At 42.7% G+C, this 19,091-nt stretch overlaps 1 protein-coding gene across 3 annotated transcripts in view; it reads right to left on the bottom strand.

Annotated features, from left to right (window-relative positions):
• SULT4A1 (sulfotransferase family 4A member 1) overlaps nt 1-18,666 on the bottom strand; it is a 33,018-nt gene extending 14,352 nt beyond the window's left edge. For 2 of the 3 annotated variants that reach the window (XR_007768200.1, XM_050915104.1), the window contains exons 1-3: nt 18,586-18,666; nt 18,360-18,431; nt 17,513-17,689 (exon numbers count right to left, since the gene is read on the bottom strand). Coding sequence is in view for 2 of the 3 variants with exons in the window: in XM_050915104.1 (XP_050771061.1) it covers nt 17,513-17,689; nt 18,360-18,431; nt 18,586-18,601 (265 nt within the window). In the remaining variant the exon portion in view is untranslated. Of the gene's footprint in view, nt 1-17,512; nt 17,690-18,303; nt 18,340-18,359; nt 18,432-18,585 lie in introns of those variants that run through there. The other variant, XM_050915105.1, reaches the window with a different exon arrangement.
• Nucleotides 18,667-19,091: the final 425 nt, after the last annotated feature.

The following is a 19,091-nucleotide window of genomic DNA, read 5'->3' as shown; positions in this document are numbered from 1 at the left end:
GATGAGCTGCAAAGTCTGATCTCATGCCTTTCATTCCCGTTTTAACTTGAAAATAACTTGTAAATTGCAAGTAACTTGTAACAGTCACTACTTAATTCATGTTAACTAGCATGACTGTACACACTAACAGACATGTTTTGTACAAATTCTGTACGTTGTTCCAACAAAAAGAAAACTAGTGTATCATTATTCGGATATTTTCTAATGTGAGCTAGGAAGAGTTAAAAAAAGCTGATGTACTTCAGAGGCTGGTTAGAGCGAACACGGTCTGGATACAACATGAAAGAACACACGCCTCCAAGAATTGCTTTGGAGAGTAAATACTTTAAGATTCCTCTGTTTCCTGATGGATTGGTGGGTAAATTAAAATGGTTTGGAAAAAAAAGAAACTTTTACATTATCATCACCCACAGAGACAGCTGTCACAGGCTTAATACACATTTGCCCCTGAGGCTGTTCACTCTGCATTTTTAAGTCCAAGCATATATTTTATACATTAAAATTAACATACATATAGTACTTCGGTATCAGTCCTTGTGACTCTGAATGAGCACAACCCTTGTTCTCATTAAATATTTATTCTGACAGGAGACACCCTGGTTCTCCATAATTTATTTCTGTATTTCCAATTCCGCCTGCAAAGAAAAATGCTATTACAGCGACTTTGTTCCATGAAAGCAAAAGGAATAACTGTATGGGGATAAACAGCACCACCAGGACTTCCTAATTTTTCGTTACTCAGCTGCTCTCTAGGCAAAAAGAAGCCATCTCCATTGTGCCTCTGAATACAGAAGGGCCGCAGGGGTGAGGCAGAACTATACTGAATCTTCAGGAGAGCAGCATGTTCCCTACCAGCTCTCCACAAAGTCCACCAGGTAAGCAGGAGGTGAGGGCCAGGGAGCACAGCCCCCATGGCCTTACCTAGTTCTGCTCAGACCTGTGGCCATGCGCTAGACTTGGCTCGATTGCTAGCAGATCCATGGAGCACTGCAGAGATAGGAAATGAGATACTAATGCAGAAGGCATGGGAAAGAAGGGTTCTGATTCAGAAGGAAGTGGGCCTTTGGAAGCTCAGAAGTCTTCATCTAAATGTGCTTCCATCAAAAACAGTGATTCATTGAAAGAGTAATGCTGGGCACATGGCAGGTACTCAAGGCAGAAAAACAAAAATCTCCATTAAGTACAGGTTCTTTAAAACAGTCCTTTAAATCTGTGAACCTCAGTGCTAATTATTAGCATGCACATACACAAATTACTGTAGTTATGTATGTAGTGCTGCACATATTCCAGCATCCTATTCCAATTCACACAACAAACAGTATTTGCAATCTGTCTTCTACAAAGGGGAGGATTGCAAGCTGACAGTTTAGACATCTGGCTTCTGGCCATCCAGCAGGTTAGAATTTCTCCTCCCTACACCTGCAGTAGGACCATTGATCCTGATTTCTCCCATCCATGAACTCTGTGCTAGGTTTCGGTTTTGTCACTCACTATATCAGCCTGATTTTTTTCCACATTAGCACTCAAGTTACTCTGTTTAGGATTTTCAGGGTCTTAATGCAAATGAAAACTAGAGATTTAACTTTTGAAGGAACTGTGATTTGTTAACTTGCCACCCTTAATCAGTTATCATTTATCCCACACACACATTCCCAAGAGTGCCATATAAAAAATTATCATCGACCTGATCTCCTGTTTTAAAAAAAACTGAAACACCCCATGCTTATTTGTTCAAAAAGAAAAAAAAATAGCTAAAAGACTTTATATATATATATAATTAGATATATATAACCTCCTCACATCTCTAGTAGGATTAAAAACAACTTCAGTTAAATTACAGATATCAAAGCTGAATGTTCTTTTCGTTTAGAAATGATGGTTTAACCTAGCAACAGACAAATGGCAGCCCAAATTCCACACGTAGCTGCTAAGGCAAGATTTTCCAGCCCCTGGGAACACCATCTGGCTGGAAAGCCAAACAAAGTGGGGTACTGTACCTATGCATCTGATGAGAGGCCCAAGCCTAGACTGGTGCGAGCAGAATTTATTAAATTTGCCGCTGTGGGAGGTGAATGTGAGTCTTCTGCTTTAGCCCTTGATTCCCCATCTGCATATAAAGCATACAGAAATTGGCCATTTGAACCAACTGACTTAAACTGATGTCTGTGGAGATGTTCAAGATCCACCATTTTATGGGTGGAAGCTACAGTAAATTGCTGAAACTGAGATTTTCAAAGGAGATTATGGGAATAACCTCTGATAATCCCAGTCTATCACAAAACTTGGCCAGATCTAAATGTCACAGAAACTTTCTTAGTAAAAGGGAAAATGATGATACTTGTTGGAGAGAAGAAAAAGATGAAGGAAGCTAAAGAAAAAAAAAAAAAAAGATGCAGAGCTTATCTTTATACTCCCTAGATTTCTGGCCTGGCTGCCAACAATGATTTCTTGTCACATGAGGGTTACTCACTTTTTAAGTGAAATTAAAGGATTAGGTCATTAAGTGGAAAAGCTAGCGTGTATACATATGAAGCCAAGGTTTTTCTTGGAGACAATCAGTGGATCTTGTGCATCTCTAGTACTTCCCATCATTTTCTCCTTGTGTTGCTGAATGCATGTGCATGTACGTGCATGCCTCATTTAGGATAGTACAGAAAGAGTACACAGTCACTGACAAACAGGATTAATCTGTCAGCCTTTGGGCATGAGGCACCAGATGTAACATTCATAAGTACACAGCAATTCTACCCTTCCTTCTTCCAGCTGCAGCAGATCCACATTTCATCCTGGAGGAAGACTGCTCGCCCTGCTACCTCCAAGGTCATATTGCCAAAACAGATGTGGAATTCATTTATGTGTATCCAATTCCAACTAAAATGGAGCCAGTCAGCATCCAAGGAACTTCAGTGCACTGTACATGAGAAATGCTCTTCCCTGACAAGCTCTTCTGTTATGTCAATACGCCTCAGGAGAAAATAGCGTGTTCCAGTTGATCACACAGTATCTGGAAAGAGATGGGATGGGAAACAGCCGTGATAAGCTACTGCCAGAATTTGCAGGTTTTTAGGAGAGCCTTTTAAATTATCTGTGAACCTGCATTTCTACTCTGTATAACAGCATGTACAAAAGCAGCCCAGTCACAGCAGTTTGAAAGTGTGCTAGTTGGGCTGCACTGTCCTCTTCTGTAGTGCCTAATGATGCACAGAAATCACGACTCATTAAGAATCCTATCATGCCTACAGCAGCCCCTGTGATGATTGGGAACTCTTCATTACTACCCTTTTTCATGGCCAATGCCTCAGCAACAATGGCAAAGTCAGTTCATGGCCATACTGCCTCTGCTTATCAGTAACTGCTGCAGCAGCAACCAGACAGCATAGCAAGATAGCCAAAACTTTGAAACGCCACAGCTACTCCTTTCTGCTTCTATGCATTAGATGTTTTTTAATGTCAAATTAGTCTCTGTAGGAGGGAGAAATATTCTTCAGTGCAACTGTTCTCTGGCTCTTCTCTCTACTTTCTGGCCACTGGCACACTCCCATGCAGCCACCAAACCTCACAGATTTGTTCAAGTGAAGTGGCAGATATAAAACCATAAAATTTCCTGTGAAATTTTGCTTCCCTACATGGTTTCTAATGTAGTTTATTTCAGTTTTCTCCCCTCCATATCAGCTAACATGGGACAAACCTGCAGCTCAAGGACGCAAAGGTCTTTGGCATATTCCTTTTATTCACCCTTTGTTTGGAAACCACATGGAAAAATAAAATAAAGAAATACTAATGTTAGTATTAACAGCCTTCTAGCACTCCCAATTAGTTGCACTTTGTTTGATCTACCAATGCTTGATCAAGTTTCAGCTAATACAATGCAATGGACCCATTATGACTCATAATTTTTTTACAGCATTGGTAGAGGTAAGTGCTCATTAAAAATGAGGGCTGCTAAAGCTGTCAGATTGGCCTATCAAGTGCTGTAAAGCGATTCCCCACATAGTTGTTCTAATTGCCTGCACGCTCATTCCCCTTTCACCAATTTCAGTGTATATCTGCAGGGAAGTATGACAGATTCATCTTCACCCTACAACAGTGGAAGGAAAATTAGATTTTTTCCATTAGAAGAAAACAATTTCCAAACCATAAAAATATCTCCTTTTGAGGTCCGTATGTTCAAGTTCTCCTACATCTTGGAATTCCAACTGGCTTAAGAATAGGGATTTTCATTATCAATTAGGGTTTTAATAATAATGTATACACCTTGATACCGTATTTTCCAATTCTTCTATTCCTAGATGAGACTCAGGATTCAGAATAAAGGCTGAAATTGTGATGTTATATTGCCAATGTTTTTGACTGACCAATTAAATATGTCTTAGAGGGCCCAATTTTCAGAAAGGACTGAATACTCATCCTCTAAGATTAATGCCCCTTTTACATGGCCTAAATGCCCCTAAGTTCAATAGTGACCTGTCAAGGGACTCTGTGGAACATGAGGAAACTGAATCCAGGTCTTCTGAAACTGATGGCAACAGCTTAAGTAAGATTGGATTTAAAACAACTGTTAACTGCATGATTTCCAGTAACATTCAGTAAGCAGAGTCTTGGATTTTTAGAGTTATTAATCAGTTTATTTTTCCACTTGCAGCTACTGGCTTTTTAAACAAAACCAACAGGCTAAATCCTGCTTGTCTTTCACTAGACTTACATCAGAGAATGCAGACATGGGTCCATTAGGTCTGAGTTGTGTTTTGAACATGTTTCACCAGAGGCTGTAAACAGCAAACTATGAAAACTGTATTCTATTTAAGACTAAAATGTACTTTCTGTTTGGTAAAAAAAGCTGTCACTGAACTGTTTACATACATGTATTATCCATAGAATTATTGCTACTATGTATAATACAGTATCCTAAAGCACTGCTTTAATGAACTGGTTACAAAACAGTGTTATTTTCAGCTAATGCTTTAGGACTATTTTTAAAAAACAGCCTGAGTCCTAATTCTCCCTTACATTAGCACACTAACTATCCAATAGAGGACAGGATGAAAAGTGTAGAATTGACCACAGTGCATCTCAGACCAGACACCAACTGTTGAGGCATCTCCACTTCCATACAGCAAGGCAGGCAATGCAGTATGTTTCACACCTAACACCAACAGAAGCATCTTGGAGAAAAAGGGCTACTGACACTTTTGAGCATGCTGGATCCTAAAGCTGGAGCAACACTAGTAAATAAAACACACCAGGGCCTGTTCTCTGGGAGGATGTGGGACAGCTGAACCCACATCCACAGAGATCGATTTCCCAAAGCAAGGCAGCCTCATCCATAGCTTCCTGGGAACAGACCCCGGCTCCAGTTATCTCCCACACCATGCTGGGAAGCACACTGTCTAGGAGAGAGTGAAACTGTCAGGGAACATGCTAGCAAAGAACTAGCACGGATGACAGCCTGTTGGAGCCTCTCTATAGTACTAGTTTACTAGTGTAGCCATGGTGAAGCAGGTAACTGGATTTTCTATGTTGCCTACTTCAGACTTTATAAAACCAGAAGAAAAATAGCTCAAGAGTCACATACTCCCTAACCATTACATCTAACCCATTGCTACCCCAATCTGTCCCAGCAGGCAGAGGTCCGCAAGCAAAGGCCTCTTGTTGAGGACAGCTAGGGCAAAAAGTGTTTCTTTTCTATCCCTCTTAAGCCACAACATCCATACATGCCCTGCAGCAAGGACTAGGTAAATAGTATACTAACAGCTCTGAGAAGTATGAGTCAGGTCCACAGATTGCTCAAAATCTAGCAATTAAAAATAACAAGCCACGAGTTTGTCTTTATCTGCCTTCTGATTGAAGAGTCATTATTTGCGTCTTCATGCTTGTCTCCACATCCGTGATTTCATCATATCTAGGTGTCCCAGATTTTGTTACAGGTCCTTCACTGACAGCTGATACTGGTTGGTAACTGGTATTTCTTGGTATCAGATATTCAAAGGGAAAAGTATTTTCTCTTCAAGCTTTAGCTGGGCTCGTAAAATATGTCCATGTCTATGGATGCTCATCATGTCTGCACCAGGTATCACCAATGGAGCAGTTTGTGTGAAGTTACTCCAATTTAATTTTAAGTAAATCAGCCAAATTAGCTTAAGGAGTTTCTATTTTTGGCATCAACTCACCTAGCAAATTTTGCCTAGGACAAACTAGAATGCATCCACACAAAATACTCTGTGGGTGGTTCTTTAAGAGAAATGACAAACAGTAGGCTAAAGACACTAACATCCAGCACTAGCGCAGATGCTTTTGAAAGAGGACATCTACCCATACCCTTAGATTATTTGTTTCTTTCAGTTTCTACTTGCCAATCAAACATGCTCCCATGGTATAAGAGAGCACACCACCTATCATGCTAAAACAAAAAGAAAAAATGTATAGTATAACATGTCAGGAACATGAAAATAACAGACAAGCCTGCCTGCTCCCTTCCCAACTATCTGACAGAATCACATCCCTTTTCACCCTTCCCACACTTACTCACGGTTGACCAGGTCTAAAGTCAATCCAGTACATTCAGTTGTTACCTTCTTTCCCCAGGCTCCTCCCTTTGATGGACATCCTCATGACCAATTTGAGAGAATCCATGCCTTTCATGACAATAGTGCGAGCATGTAGGATCATGCAGTCATACCAAAGGGTTGGCCAACAGGACAGTAATTCACAGGGAAGAGTACTTTTATTGGCTAATATATGCTACAGGGCAGATTCTGTCTCAAACACCAAAAAATTCTCTGGCAAACTTTGGCCATGTAAACTAACAATGGTACCTCCTCATAGCAATGGGCAAAAGGTGTATTAGCAAATTTTCAAATCTCACCTCCTCTCTGGAGCATACAGAAGAAGATACATGCCCTTATCCCAATCTTACCTCAGTTGTATCCTGCCCTCCTGCTTCCTCTTGCACTCCTATTCTCCCAACCTTTTAGAGCCTCTATCAAAAACATGCCTGAATTGCATCATACGTTACCTCAGCAGGAGCTCACTTAATCTCCAACAGAAAGTCCCCCCACTGTGTCTAATTTCCCTTCATTTTCATACAAGTGACACAACACTGTACCAAGGAGAACAATGCAGAAAAGAACTTTGCTGTAACAACAAGTCATTGTTTTTTAAAAACACTCTCAAGGACTTCATTATGTTGAAGAGAAGTGCATTGTTACCCTTAGCACCACTGATTTCTAGGACAACTATATAACTTTCTGTGTTCTGTTCTACAGAGTTGTAATATGGTCTGTGGCTAAATGCAGAGCCTCATAGTGAGCTCTGCTGATTGAAATAGGATCAGGAGACAGGCAGGAGACAATACAGCATCCATATCAGAAACTTGTGTTGAGGTAGTTCTCATACCCTTTGCTGCGAACATGTTCCTCTCCCCATATGGTAAGCACATTTCAGAAGATGTCTGTCACTACTCAAAATGCAATTCTATGCCTCAGTTTCAATCCCTTCCAGGAAAATTGTTAGGCAAAACCTGCCTACACATTAATGTGCATTTGCATATATGTCCTAGTTTCGGCTGGGACAGAGTTAACTCTCTTCTTAGTAGCTGGTACAGTGCTGTGTTTTGGATTTAGTGTGAGAATAATGTTGATAACACTCTGATGTTTTAGTTGTTGCTAAGTAGCCTTATCCTAAGTCAAGGATTTTTCAGTCTCCCATGCTCTGCCAGCAAGCAGGTGTGCAAGAAGCTGGGAGGGAGCATAGCCGGGGCAGCTGACCTGAACTAGCCAAAGGGATATTCCATACCATGGAACATCATGCCCCATATATAAACAGGGTGGAGCTGGCCGGGAGGAACAGATTATGGCTCTGGCATCACGTGGTGAGCAACTGCATTGTGCATCACTTTTTTTTTTTCCCCTTTTTTTCCCCCTGCCCTTTTTTTGTTATATTCCTTTTCATTACTATTATATTTCATTATTATTATTGTTAGTATTATATTTTACTTTAGTTATTAAACTGTTCTTATCTCAACCCACAAGTTCTACCTTCTTTCCCGATTCTCCTCCCCATCCCACTGGGAGCGGGGGAGGGGGAGTGAGGGAGCGGCTGCGTGGTGCTTGGCTGCTGACTGGGGTTAAACCACAACCATATATTAGGTGGTTAAATTGCAAGAAGGCAGCACACCAATAGTATAATGTGAAACCATTGCAGGTAAGAGTTAGACATGCAAAAAAAATGAAAAGCAGCACATTTTTGTTTCAGAATTTCAAGAAACATTGTTTACCCTCTATACATGAAACTACGCAGCCTATTTAGTCAGCTATTGGTTGTCTAAGGCAAGGGAGTAAAGCATTTTGTCTCAAACAGAATCCCCCTCAAATTATAGCTGCCCTAAGCAAAACCATTCTTTGCAAGGTACCTATGCCCCCACTCGTATTTAGCACACATTCCCTCCGTCTGCTGAATTGCAGTTTTAGGCAAACTACAGCCATTTCTATTCTATTTCTATTGCTGCTCTTCAGAATTAGAAATGGAAATAGATCTAATTGGGAGTATAAAAGGGGATCAGTCAATCTATATCACCATGGGTTTTCTCAGTATTGCAGCAAAATCCTTTAAGAGAACACACTATTTCTGACAGAAAGCACTGGTGATCCAATAGAAGCACTGACATTGATCATTATTAATGTGCACTTCAGCTATATATGCTTAGAGCAATCCAATTTTAGCAATGCCTGTAGCTGTTCTGTGCTACTTTGGCAACCCTGATCAGCAGTAAACAGGCTTTTAACTGGATGGTTAACCTGGGTTTTTGATTGCCTCGCATCAACAGGACACTGCAAAGCAGCAAACGTACTGCCAAATCTGGACTGCTGCATGTGTAGTCAGCGTGTGTCTTCTGAACACGATTCTCATCTCACCTGCTTCACGCTTGTCTCACTTTGTTGCCTTAGATGAATTTATTACTCACGCAGTGAATGCAGTGAAGGGCCAATTCAGGACCATTGTCTCTATCCCTTATGGTGATCAAATGTCATCAGACATCATCTAGAACTCGCAGCCTTATAAAGGATGATGGCCTTCACATCCTGCACTATAAACAGCAGGTGGGTAAAAGCATATGAAATCAGCTTGCATTTTTTAAATTATAGATGGATTTTGGCATTTAGTGACAAAAATCCCTCCTCAGTTGTTTCTCCAGAGCTGCTCCTTTTACTTTTTATCCTTTACTATCTCAGCCACTGCCTCAGACTTAGGTAGCTAAGCCTCTCCTATATACTTTCAGCCCTGCGATATGCCTCCTTCCTGACGTTCCTCAGTACCCCTTCACTCCCCTCACAGTGGCTTTCCTAAGCCTAGAGCCCAATTTGGCTGAGATGTTATAATGATAGACCATTTCCTCTGCCATGTTGTCTTGTCTGCGTGCACACACAGCAAAACACTTCTCTGGCTTCTGAATCTGCAATATATTACAGGATTAACACATGACATAAATGGTTTATTTCTTTTGTAAGAGTCTGTAAAAGACTTAGGTATACAGAACCATAATTATTTCAGCTCTTGTGCCCCACCTTCCTGGATTCTCCAAGGTGTTACAGAAACTCTGAATAGGGTCAAAGTGATGAGATGCTGGGTGCTTCACGTTATTAATCCTCTGTTCATTGCTCCCTCCCACTGAGGGGAAAAACACATTCCTACATACTAGCATTATTATGTGCTCAGCTTTAATACCTAGTTGCTTAATTCCATTTCAGAGCCATAATTTGCTAGTTTCTCTATAAAAATATAGATGGTAGGTGACACTCTTTGTCCAAGAAAATTTCTTGTCGTTACACATGAAAAATTCTGGTAGAGAATACATCCACATGCCTCCAGTGGAAGACATAGACAAAAAGATTATGACTTATCCAAGGTCACAGAATCTCTAGCCAAAAAGTCATATCACATGCCCAGTGTAGCAAACATCACATCACTTCTAAAGCAGCACTGATGGGACAATACAGGGGGTAGTTCCTTCCGCCTCAGCATAGGGTGTATGAATCCCCACTGTACCCAACAAGAGAAAAGTCTTCATTTAATAAAAGACTGCATAGTAAGAATGAAAAATGATGTGTGCTTTATCTAATTCAGTCCAATGTTTAAGCATTTTGCTTCCTTTTATTAATATCTTCACTATGAAAGATGAACATTAACATGAAATGAGAATGACTGGCTGTTGGGTTTGGCTGATTTACATCATTTTCTAATTCTTTAGTCTTTGAGGTCATCATCATCTAATGCAGTCAATAGTGATTTCACATGTCCAGAATACACTTTTTACACAGGGTAAAACCTTTTTTCTTTTTTTCCCTGAGCCTGCTTTCAAAAAGCAAGTTGCTTGAGTTTTGTACTACTTCACAGCAGGGAAGCAATTATGTTACATTTAAAAAAGACCCAGCAAAACCTACTAGGTAGTTGGAGAATTCTTCTTCTTCTGAACCATTTGTTCTGGAGAATTCTTCCTTTTCTGAACCATTTGTTCTGTCTCTAATAACACCTCTTCACTGGTTTGATAAAAGGCTCACGAGAGAAATACTGCTAGCTAGATAATAAAAAATGAGTTTTCCTTAACAGATTTTTCTTCTCCACCTTTGTTTCCTGTTTGAGCCACATAAGGACCTATTCAATTCTACTCCCACTGAAATCAAGTCAAATGCAACAGTGGCAAACTTAACATTGTCTTCAATTACTTATTATTTGATGTTTTTATTTATCATTTCTTCACCTAGCAGTATTTCAGACTGAGTCAATACCAGAAGGTATTTTGAGCTATACATAAATAAAACAAAAGATAGACTCATTTCAAAAGGATTTTCAAAGCACAGGAACCCAGTGGCCCTAACCCCCAGAAACACTTGTCTACAGGTGTTACTTTCTGCACCCAAGTGGTCCTCAATGGAGCGAGTTTAAGCAGCAGAGTATTTACTCTTCTAATTGGTGGAAGGAACATGACTTCAGTCACTAAGAGCATGAAATCAGATTCAAATATGGACCCTGTACATCAGTCCCTAAAAGGACAGATCACAAAACATATCTCCATCACCCAATGCAGTTTGCTGTCCCTTTCTGTTTGCATAAGAAGTCCATTCTTTGTGGCCAGTTGGTATGAGAACCCATGCACGTTCATATCACATTAAAGCAGAACATATCTGAGCTTTACAAATTACTTAAGATAGAGAAACCAAGTGACTGTGATATCATTGTAAAAGAGAAAAAGTTAAATAGCATATTCTGATTTTAAAGACATTACCTTGTTCATCCACATTCATGAAACTAAGAGAGGTTTCCTGTCGTTCCATGCCACAGGGAAGAGCCTGTAGGTGTGCATAATATTGCCTCAAAAAACAGAGGTCAAAGGAAAAGAATCCCAAATGTATTTCATGTAAAAATCTCTTGATTTTTAAGCCAACCTCATGATTTCTTGAGGCATGGCCCTGGGCCACTAACATTTACATTCATTCTTTAAATGAAAATGGATTAAGCTCAAGGCACCAAAATCCTGCAAAGAGAATAGGACTATAAATCCAGAATAGCAGAATCTAGCTCCTGCAACTGCAAAACTGTTGTTACAAAAAAATACCAACAAAACTCTTGGGAGGAGTTCCATGTGAGAACACTGTAAATTAAGGCAAGTCAACTAATTTAACACACAAACATCCATGTGGATGCTTGTGTTCCCTGAGGAGCCTTAGCTACAATGGCATAAGGCCATCTCAGACTTGCCATTCCCAGGGTAAACCTCTGCAATCCACGACAGCTGCCTCACATCACTGTGTCTGACAGCTCCCAGCCCAGAAACTCCCACAACCTGGGCAACCTTTCAGTCTGATTCTCCTCTCATTTATGACTGCGCAAATCAGGACTGACTGTCCGGAGTGCTGGACCTATGCATATCTGGGTAGGTGGGAAGAATTGGATTCCTTGTGCTTAGGCTTATCAGTCTGTCCCATCATGCAGAGGCCACTAGTACATGCTAGCTAGTTAGGCAGCAAGCCAGGGCACTGAAAAAGTACAACTTACCAAGCCATAACGGGGGTATGCTTACAGGCAGGTAACAGAGGACACAGGCACAGTGATTCCCTGACATAATATTCAATCAACATAGCTCTGTGCAGACCTGCCACCTACCCACTGATTGCTACGGCAGTTAACTGCAGATATGTTAGCTGGTGGGTTAGATGTCCACAGACTGCAGGACAGCCCTGCAAGCATAGGTCATGCATAGCCACGTAATCTTAGTCAAGCAATAATACTCTTTATATTGAGTAAGAGTATTATTGTGCAGTACAATAATGCTTAAAGAACCAGAAACCAATCTTACCGGTAAATATAACCTCACTGCCAAGAGATTTTTATAGTCTGCAGAAAACGTGAAGGGTAGGATTGCACAAGACAAACAAAGCAAGATTTCACAGAAGGCATAGTCATTTGGTACATTCTCTTTATGGTGTATTTCTTAAGACATTTTGCCAATATGTTTTTATAACATGGTCCCACAGACAGCTAAGACTGATTGGAAGGTGAAGGGGAAGAAAGAGGCCACAGATAAGAAATCCTTAAACCAATTTCACAGACAAAGAAAAGCTACATGTGTCTACATCCCCAACCGTTCAAGCCTCCCTTTGCCTTAAGTGTAATAACTTTTGAGTGCTGAGTCTGATTAAAGAATATTCTAGATGTTGATGAGCAGAAGTCTATTAATTTTAGTGGAGAATCAGACAAACAAGAAAAGTGGGGTTTACATTATACCCTCTGTGTCTGGTTCACAGCCCAGCAGCTGTGACTGTCACTGCTGTAATGGTCAATGGATCAAACAACTGTTTCCCCATAACAGAAGAAAACCCTTGGGCACATAGTGTCCCTGGCATGGAAAGATTAACAGGGATTATAATACGAGGGAAATGGGCCATGGAAGCATGCAAACAGAGACTCTGACATGTGACAGAGAAAGGGGACAGACAGAGTGATGAACAGAGCTCCTCCCATCAGCCAGGGAAGGGACTGGGGCATACCAGTGTCCCAGCAAGAGCAGGTGCTGGATTCAGGAGTGCTGGAAATAGAAGAGGATAAAAGAGTGGTATGCATGCAGTGGGAGAGGCACACAGAACAGGAGGAGACAGAAAACCCACAATGCGTGCAACGCACTTCAACAGATGCAATGAGAAGCATGACCTTCTTCTGTACATACAGAATCTTTTAAGCAAATAAAATAATGGACAACTCAATTTAACTTTCTCTGGTTGATTTCATATAATGCCGGAGGTAAGTGTTAAAGAATTAGAAAGAGGAGAACTCAATGAATGTATACACAGGAAAGCTGTCCTTGAACCGATCCGTGAATTCACTGTCGGCACTTCATTAAGCCAAAGGCCTAGAGTCAGCCATCATATTCCCTACAAGCTAATGGGTAGTTATAAAAATCCAGTGCTGCAAGGAAAATTCAAAATGCTATCTATAAAAAGCACACCTCCAGACAGATAAAGGCCATATCCAGCACTTGCTTTTCTTACCTGTTGTCTGGCACTAAACGCAATAGTTCTCATGAACTAGCTGGACTTGAAGCTGATATTTGCCCAACAACTGACATTTTCCCACACAGAACTCCAGAAAATGATTTGGCAAAATAATCAACATGGGACAGACAGCTTCATTATTAATGTAAATAGCTCACTTTCTCAAATTACCAGTTTTGCAAAAGGCATTAATTTGTGGGCTTTGACCCAAGAACGCAAAATGCATATTCATTCAGAACAGATATAAGATGGTATTGAGAGCTATTGTACAACACTTATGAGTAAAGCAAATGGACAGATCATGTACAGTCAGGGGTTAGCATCGTAAGACACAGCAAAATACTAAGTGAACCTGGACTCAATACTACACTTTAGGGACTGATTTAATTCCACTGAAATCATTGACCTTAACAGACAGCTAATCTAGCTCTTGGCATGGTGACTGAGGGAATACCATGAAAGAATTTGCTTATTCATTAATTCTGTAGTTTAAGTTCATAGAGGAGAATTTTAATTTTCAAGTAGAGCACAAAAAGCCCACGGTATGAGAGGGTTCAAGGAAAGCTGTAACAGAGGCACAGTGTTTCCTGTGAATGTTGCATCTGTATCTTATCTGTGAAGCAATCTGGTGCGTGAGCTCCAATTATTTAATTCTATAGATAATGGTACTCCATTTTACATTTGCAGCTACTGTAAATCTCAGTGTGTCCCACTCAGCCTGCCCATTCTACACTACAAAGTTACATGAAAGATGAAACTTGTGACTTCATTTCTTCAAGTGGTATAACACCTGATTTTAAATTATGCATCATGATAAAAAGGTTTTCTGTAATTACACTTCTACCGTATGCATATGTATAAGCATATATGCACATTCACATACTTACATGTCTAAATGAGCCTCTGGGTTTTAGGCATAAGCTTCTCCTAGTCCAGCAGCTCCTAAAAGCTGTTACCATTGATTGGACACAGGTGTTAAGAATAATTAAAGATATAAGGAGCATCATTATTTAGCCACCCATCAGTAGAAATCACATTAAGCACAGTCATTTTCCATTAGGCTTATTAAATTATTCCCAGTAAGGCCACTGGTACATTCAACTTTCCACCATTATTGGACCAGCTTTTTCCTGGGTCACTCCCAATTTACCAATATCTGTAACTATTTCCAAGCACTATCTCCATTTCACATGTTTAGGGCTGTATTGTCTAGTCTTGCAGAGTATAATGTCTTCAAAATGGCATACATACTACTTCATCAGTCCCTAGGATTACTGAAGCAGTCCTGACCCTATAAGCCACTTACGTATTTTCTTTGCCAGGTAAACCAACATACGGTCAACAGCTACTGATGGAGCCTTCTGCTATTAGATTGTAGCATAGGGCTCAGTAAGAGCTAGAAGCTCTGGCCTCTCATACATCTAGCAGACGGACTCGTTTGTGTGTTTTCCACAGTTTGAGCAGATGGAGAGCTGGTGAAACACTGAACAAAACTGATCTCCTTAAGAACAACAAAAAAGTTTTCCATTGAACCTATCTGACATCGGTGCATTTTCCTTTTTCTAAAATTCTGTTGTCAAAAATATTCTTGAAGTTTTGTTCAGATGTAATTTATTAACAGAAACTAGATAAGTGGTCCCAATCATGTTTTAGCTTTAAAGATTACCAAAAAAAGCCAAAGTATTTCACACCAAATAATTATATTTTGTGCATGAAATCTGTTTTGTAAGCTGACTTTTTTGATTACAGCAACATTATGAAAATTCTGATTAGCTCCAGTAAACAGAAAAATCTTTGTCAATGCTACTGAGAGACAGGAAGATGAAGTTGTAGTTAAGGTAATGCAGAGGAGCTTGGGGTTCTGGATTTAATTTCTGGCTTTGCTGTAAACTTCCTTCATGACCTTGGCTCAACCAATGGGAACCATATTAAGGCAGCCTAATTTCTACTGACATGCTTGTCCCTAGTCAGCAGACCCTTTGATAACTGATTCAGAAGCCCTAAATAAGGCACTGAGCTGTAAGCCATGTAGGATCAGATGACAAAACAAGTTCCAAGGGTCTCAGTAGACTTCAGGCTACCTAAAGGTGGAGCTTGCAGACGTTATTATTGTCTAGAGCCTATTCCCATGACAAGGACATGGGATTCCTCAAGACCTAAGTAGTCTCTTTCCTGGCAAGTAAAATACTATGGCACCTATTTTGATCCCAAGGCTGTTCCCCCAGCTCCTCCACACAACACTGTACCTTCAGCTTCAGTGCCCCAGTTCTCAATCTTCCTCCTTCCACAGTGACTGTTAGTAAATCCTCTTGTAGCAAGCACTGCCACTAATTTTGTAAGTGGACAGTTCCCTGTCACTGGCCTCAGCTGGGGCCCCAAGAGACCTAATATGATGTTGCTATATTCACAAAATCGCAAATTAAATATGATTATGCAAGCTGGCTTTCCACAGCCAACTGTATAGCCATCAAAACTAAGCTGTTGCCAGCTGATGTATTAGCTATATTGTGCCTGGCAGCTGGAAACTAAGGTTAGCTGAGGATATTTAATGATCCACCAATACGAACTTGGGGTGCGATACCAACACAGGAACATTGTAACCCAGATTCACAAAACCAAAATCTTAAAACTGGAAGAATTAAATAGTGTTCCTGCTGCATGCTATAAATCTTTAAGACCACAGTTTAAAAGAACAATAAAGATGTAGTTGTCTGCTCCTAATCCTAGCATTTTAGGGGCCATCCATCTATATACTATCCCTTCTCTAATGTATGCATCTATCAAGCTCTAGCCAGTCTTTAAAAGCATCATTAGTAATGAAATATCAAAAAAATGTGAAGACAAATACTTGAAACTGCCTTAGAAATGATAACATAATAGATGCTGCATTGTAGAAAACATGTATATGTTTGAAACAGCACACCAAGAAATTGAAAAGCATTAGCCATTCATACAACAAACAATGAAATAAGTCAGAAACCTACAATACTGAAGCATCATTTTACAAGGGTATTTACAGAGCTAGCATCTGTTATCTCCAGAGGACTTTGAATTTTCTAGAAAGAGATCTTACTGTCAGGATAAAGTCAGTCAAGAATGTGCTTAATAAGGAACAGTCTATCTGGTTTTATCAGGTGGGTTACAAGGCTACCATATTGACTGCCTCTTTGCAGGCAGCACTATATCCATGTTAATTCTGTTTAAACATTTTTGCTTAGAAATGGAGAGGATAAGAAGTCAAGAAATATATTAAAAGCAGACACTCGAATGGTATAAAACAGCCAAAGGATGCATTTACTGGAGAAATCCACACTTATACTGCTAACAGGAGATATTTCTGGTAATTCAGACAGTGCAGCAAGAACGTACTTTGAGCACATGTTCTCCCAGAACGATCTGGGCAGCCGCCTCGGGAGCACAATACAGAAGGCTGCAGAGCAGACAGCAAACCTGTATGCCACATTAGAAATCTGTATGCATGCTATATACGTTCCCACTTTTCCACATCTACGCTGAGCGAGAATTCCCTTGCCTGGAGCAGCATCTTTATCCCCGAGTAGTTCAGCTAGCGGGCACCGGTACCACCGAGGCGAGGACCACCAGCGGCAGCACCTGGCGCTGGCTTGTATCTAAACCCGGTGGGTACCCCCCAGGGCAGGGACGCCCCACCCGTGCCTGCGACCCGGAGCGGGCAGTCCCCTCAACTCCGAGGGTCTTCAGGGGCCGCCGGCCCGAAGGGCAGCCCCTTGCCGCACACGCGGGTGGCGGCAGGGCGCAGGCCTCGCCCCGGCCTCCCGCGGGGGCACGCCGCCGCTGCGCACCGCCCGCCGGGCGGGGACGGCCGCCGCGGGCCCGGGCCGGCTACCCTGCGAGCCGGGGCAAGAGGAGAAGCCGCTCCCGCCACCCAGCCCACTCCCTCTGGGGCAGCCCCAGCCCGGGCAGGGGAGGGGGGGACCCGCCCGCCCGCCTACCTGATTTGGGGTAGGTGACAATCCAGACGTCGCTGTCCCTCACCGGGAAATTGGCGATCTCCTCCATCTTCCCCCGGCAGAAGGGCGGCAGCCGCACCCCATTGTACTCGAAGTACTTGCTCTCGAACTCCCCGGGCGTGCTGGGGGTCTCGGCCTCGCTCTCCGCCATCCTCGTCCCTGCCGGCCGCGGGGGGGGGAGAGGGGGGACACCGAGGTGCGGGGGCCGCGGGCGCTCTGGCGGGCGGGCGGGCGGCGGGCGCGGCGCGGCAGCCCCTGCCCCCGGCACGCCCCCACGCACGCACGGGGAGGGGGGCGCGCGGCTGGCGGGGCCGCACCGCCCGGCGGCGCATGAGCTCCGCGCGCGGTGATGTCATGCGCGGCAGCCGCAGCGCGCGGTGCTAGCGGGCGGTAACGATCGGCCCGCCGCAGCGCCCGCCGGCCGGGCCTGGGTGCCCTCCCTGGCAGCCTTGCCCGCCGGTCAGCCCCTCTCCTCTCTGGGCCGGCCGCTTCACGCACACGGTCCAGCGGCCGCAGCCGGCTGGGGCAGGGGACGGAGGGAGGACCTGCCTTCCCCGCATTCACCTCAGCCCGCGGCACAAGGCTCCGCGGTGCTGCGGCAGTGGCAAGGCCCGGCCTCAAAGAGGGCAGGTAGCAGGCTAGGGAGACGTGCAGAAGAGGGGGATAAGCAGCAGTGGTCAGGTGCACCGGGGGCTCATCCTTGTGCTGAGACCAGGCACAGTGCATGGGGGGTGGGGAAAGCAGCGTAAGAGTGATGAAGGGGGCACACACACCTTTTTCAGCAACACAGGTCATTTGCTCCTTGCAGTGCTCAGGTTTAAACCCATACCTGTTTTTTTACACAATAAGCTCTTCATCCTGGTTCCCTCTTCCCAGTCTCTTGGATGCCACCTCTTTGTATCTGGTAGGGTAACAGCTTTCATCACAGCATAAGGCATCTTGCAGGTGGGCTCAGGCCTGAGCACCTAGCCCCTGCCTGGGCAGGTACCCAGCACATCCCCTGCCAGTTCTGACTCACTCCCTAGACTGGCATCAGAGCTGGCTCATTAACTTACCTTGTTTGGTGGTCATTAAGCAACAGAAACCAGCCCTATCCAAACACTGCTGGGAGCTGCTTAGTAAGGACACAGCCCTGTCTGCACTATAGTTGTTGTTAGCTCATCCCTCGCTATTAGAGCAGCTCCAATCTCACTGCTCCTGGCAGCACAAACAAGGCCTAGGGCAGAACTCAAATAGCACTCCCAGTTAGGCTTATGGGCAAGACAGCCCAGGTGCTGCTGTTCAGGGTATTTAAGGACTATTGGTGCCTGATGGGAAGGTATAAAAACTCTAACCTCCCTTAAGACCTGTTTGTACTACAGCAATGAAGACTGTTTTGGCTGTTTGGTCTGGCGTGAATGAAAAGCTAGCAGTAGTTCAACAAAATTAAGACTTCTGTTAGTTCCAGAAAGGTCAGTGAAGAGTTTTGGTTTAGTTTACTCTTATTAGCCTTATAACAGCTGCTTTATTTTGTGTTTAATTATGTATGTTTCTGTAATGGTGCTAAAATATAATAGAAGTT

This window comes from Gymnogyps californianus, chromosome 1 (assembly GCF_018139145.2).
Source record: "Gymnogyps californianus isolate 813 chromosome 1, ASM1813914v2, whole genome shotgun sequence".
Taxonomy (NCBI): domain Eukaryota; kingdom Metazoa; phylum Chordata; class Aves; order Accipitriformes; family Cathartidae; genus Gymnogyps; species Gymnogyps californianus.
The sequence above is the reverse complement of the archived record's forward strand: the minus strand, read 5'-3'. Positions and strand labels throughout refer to the sequence as shown.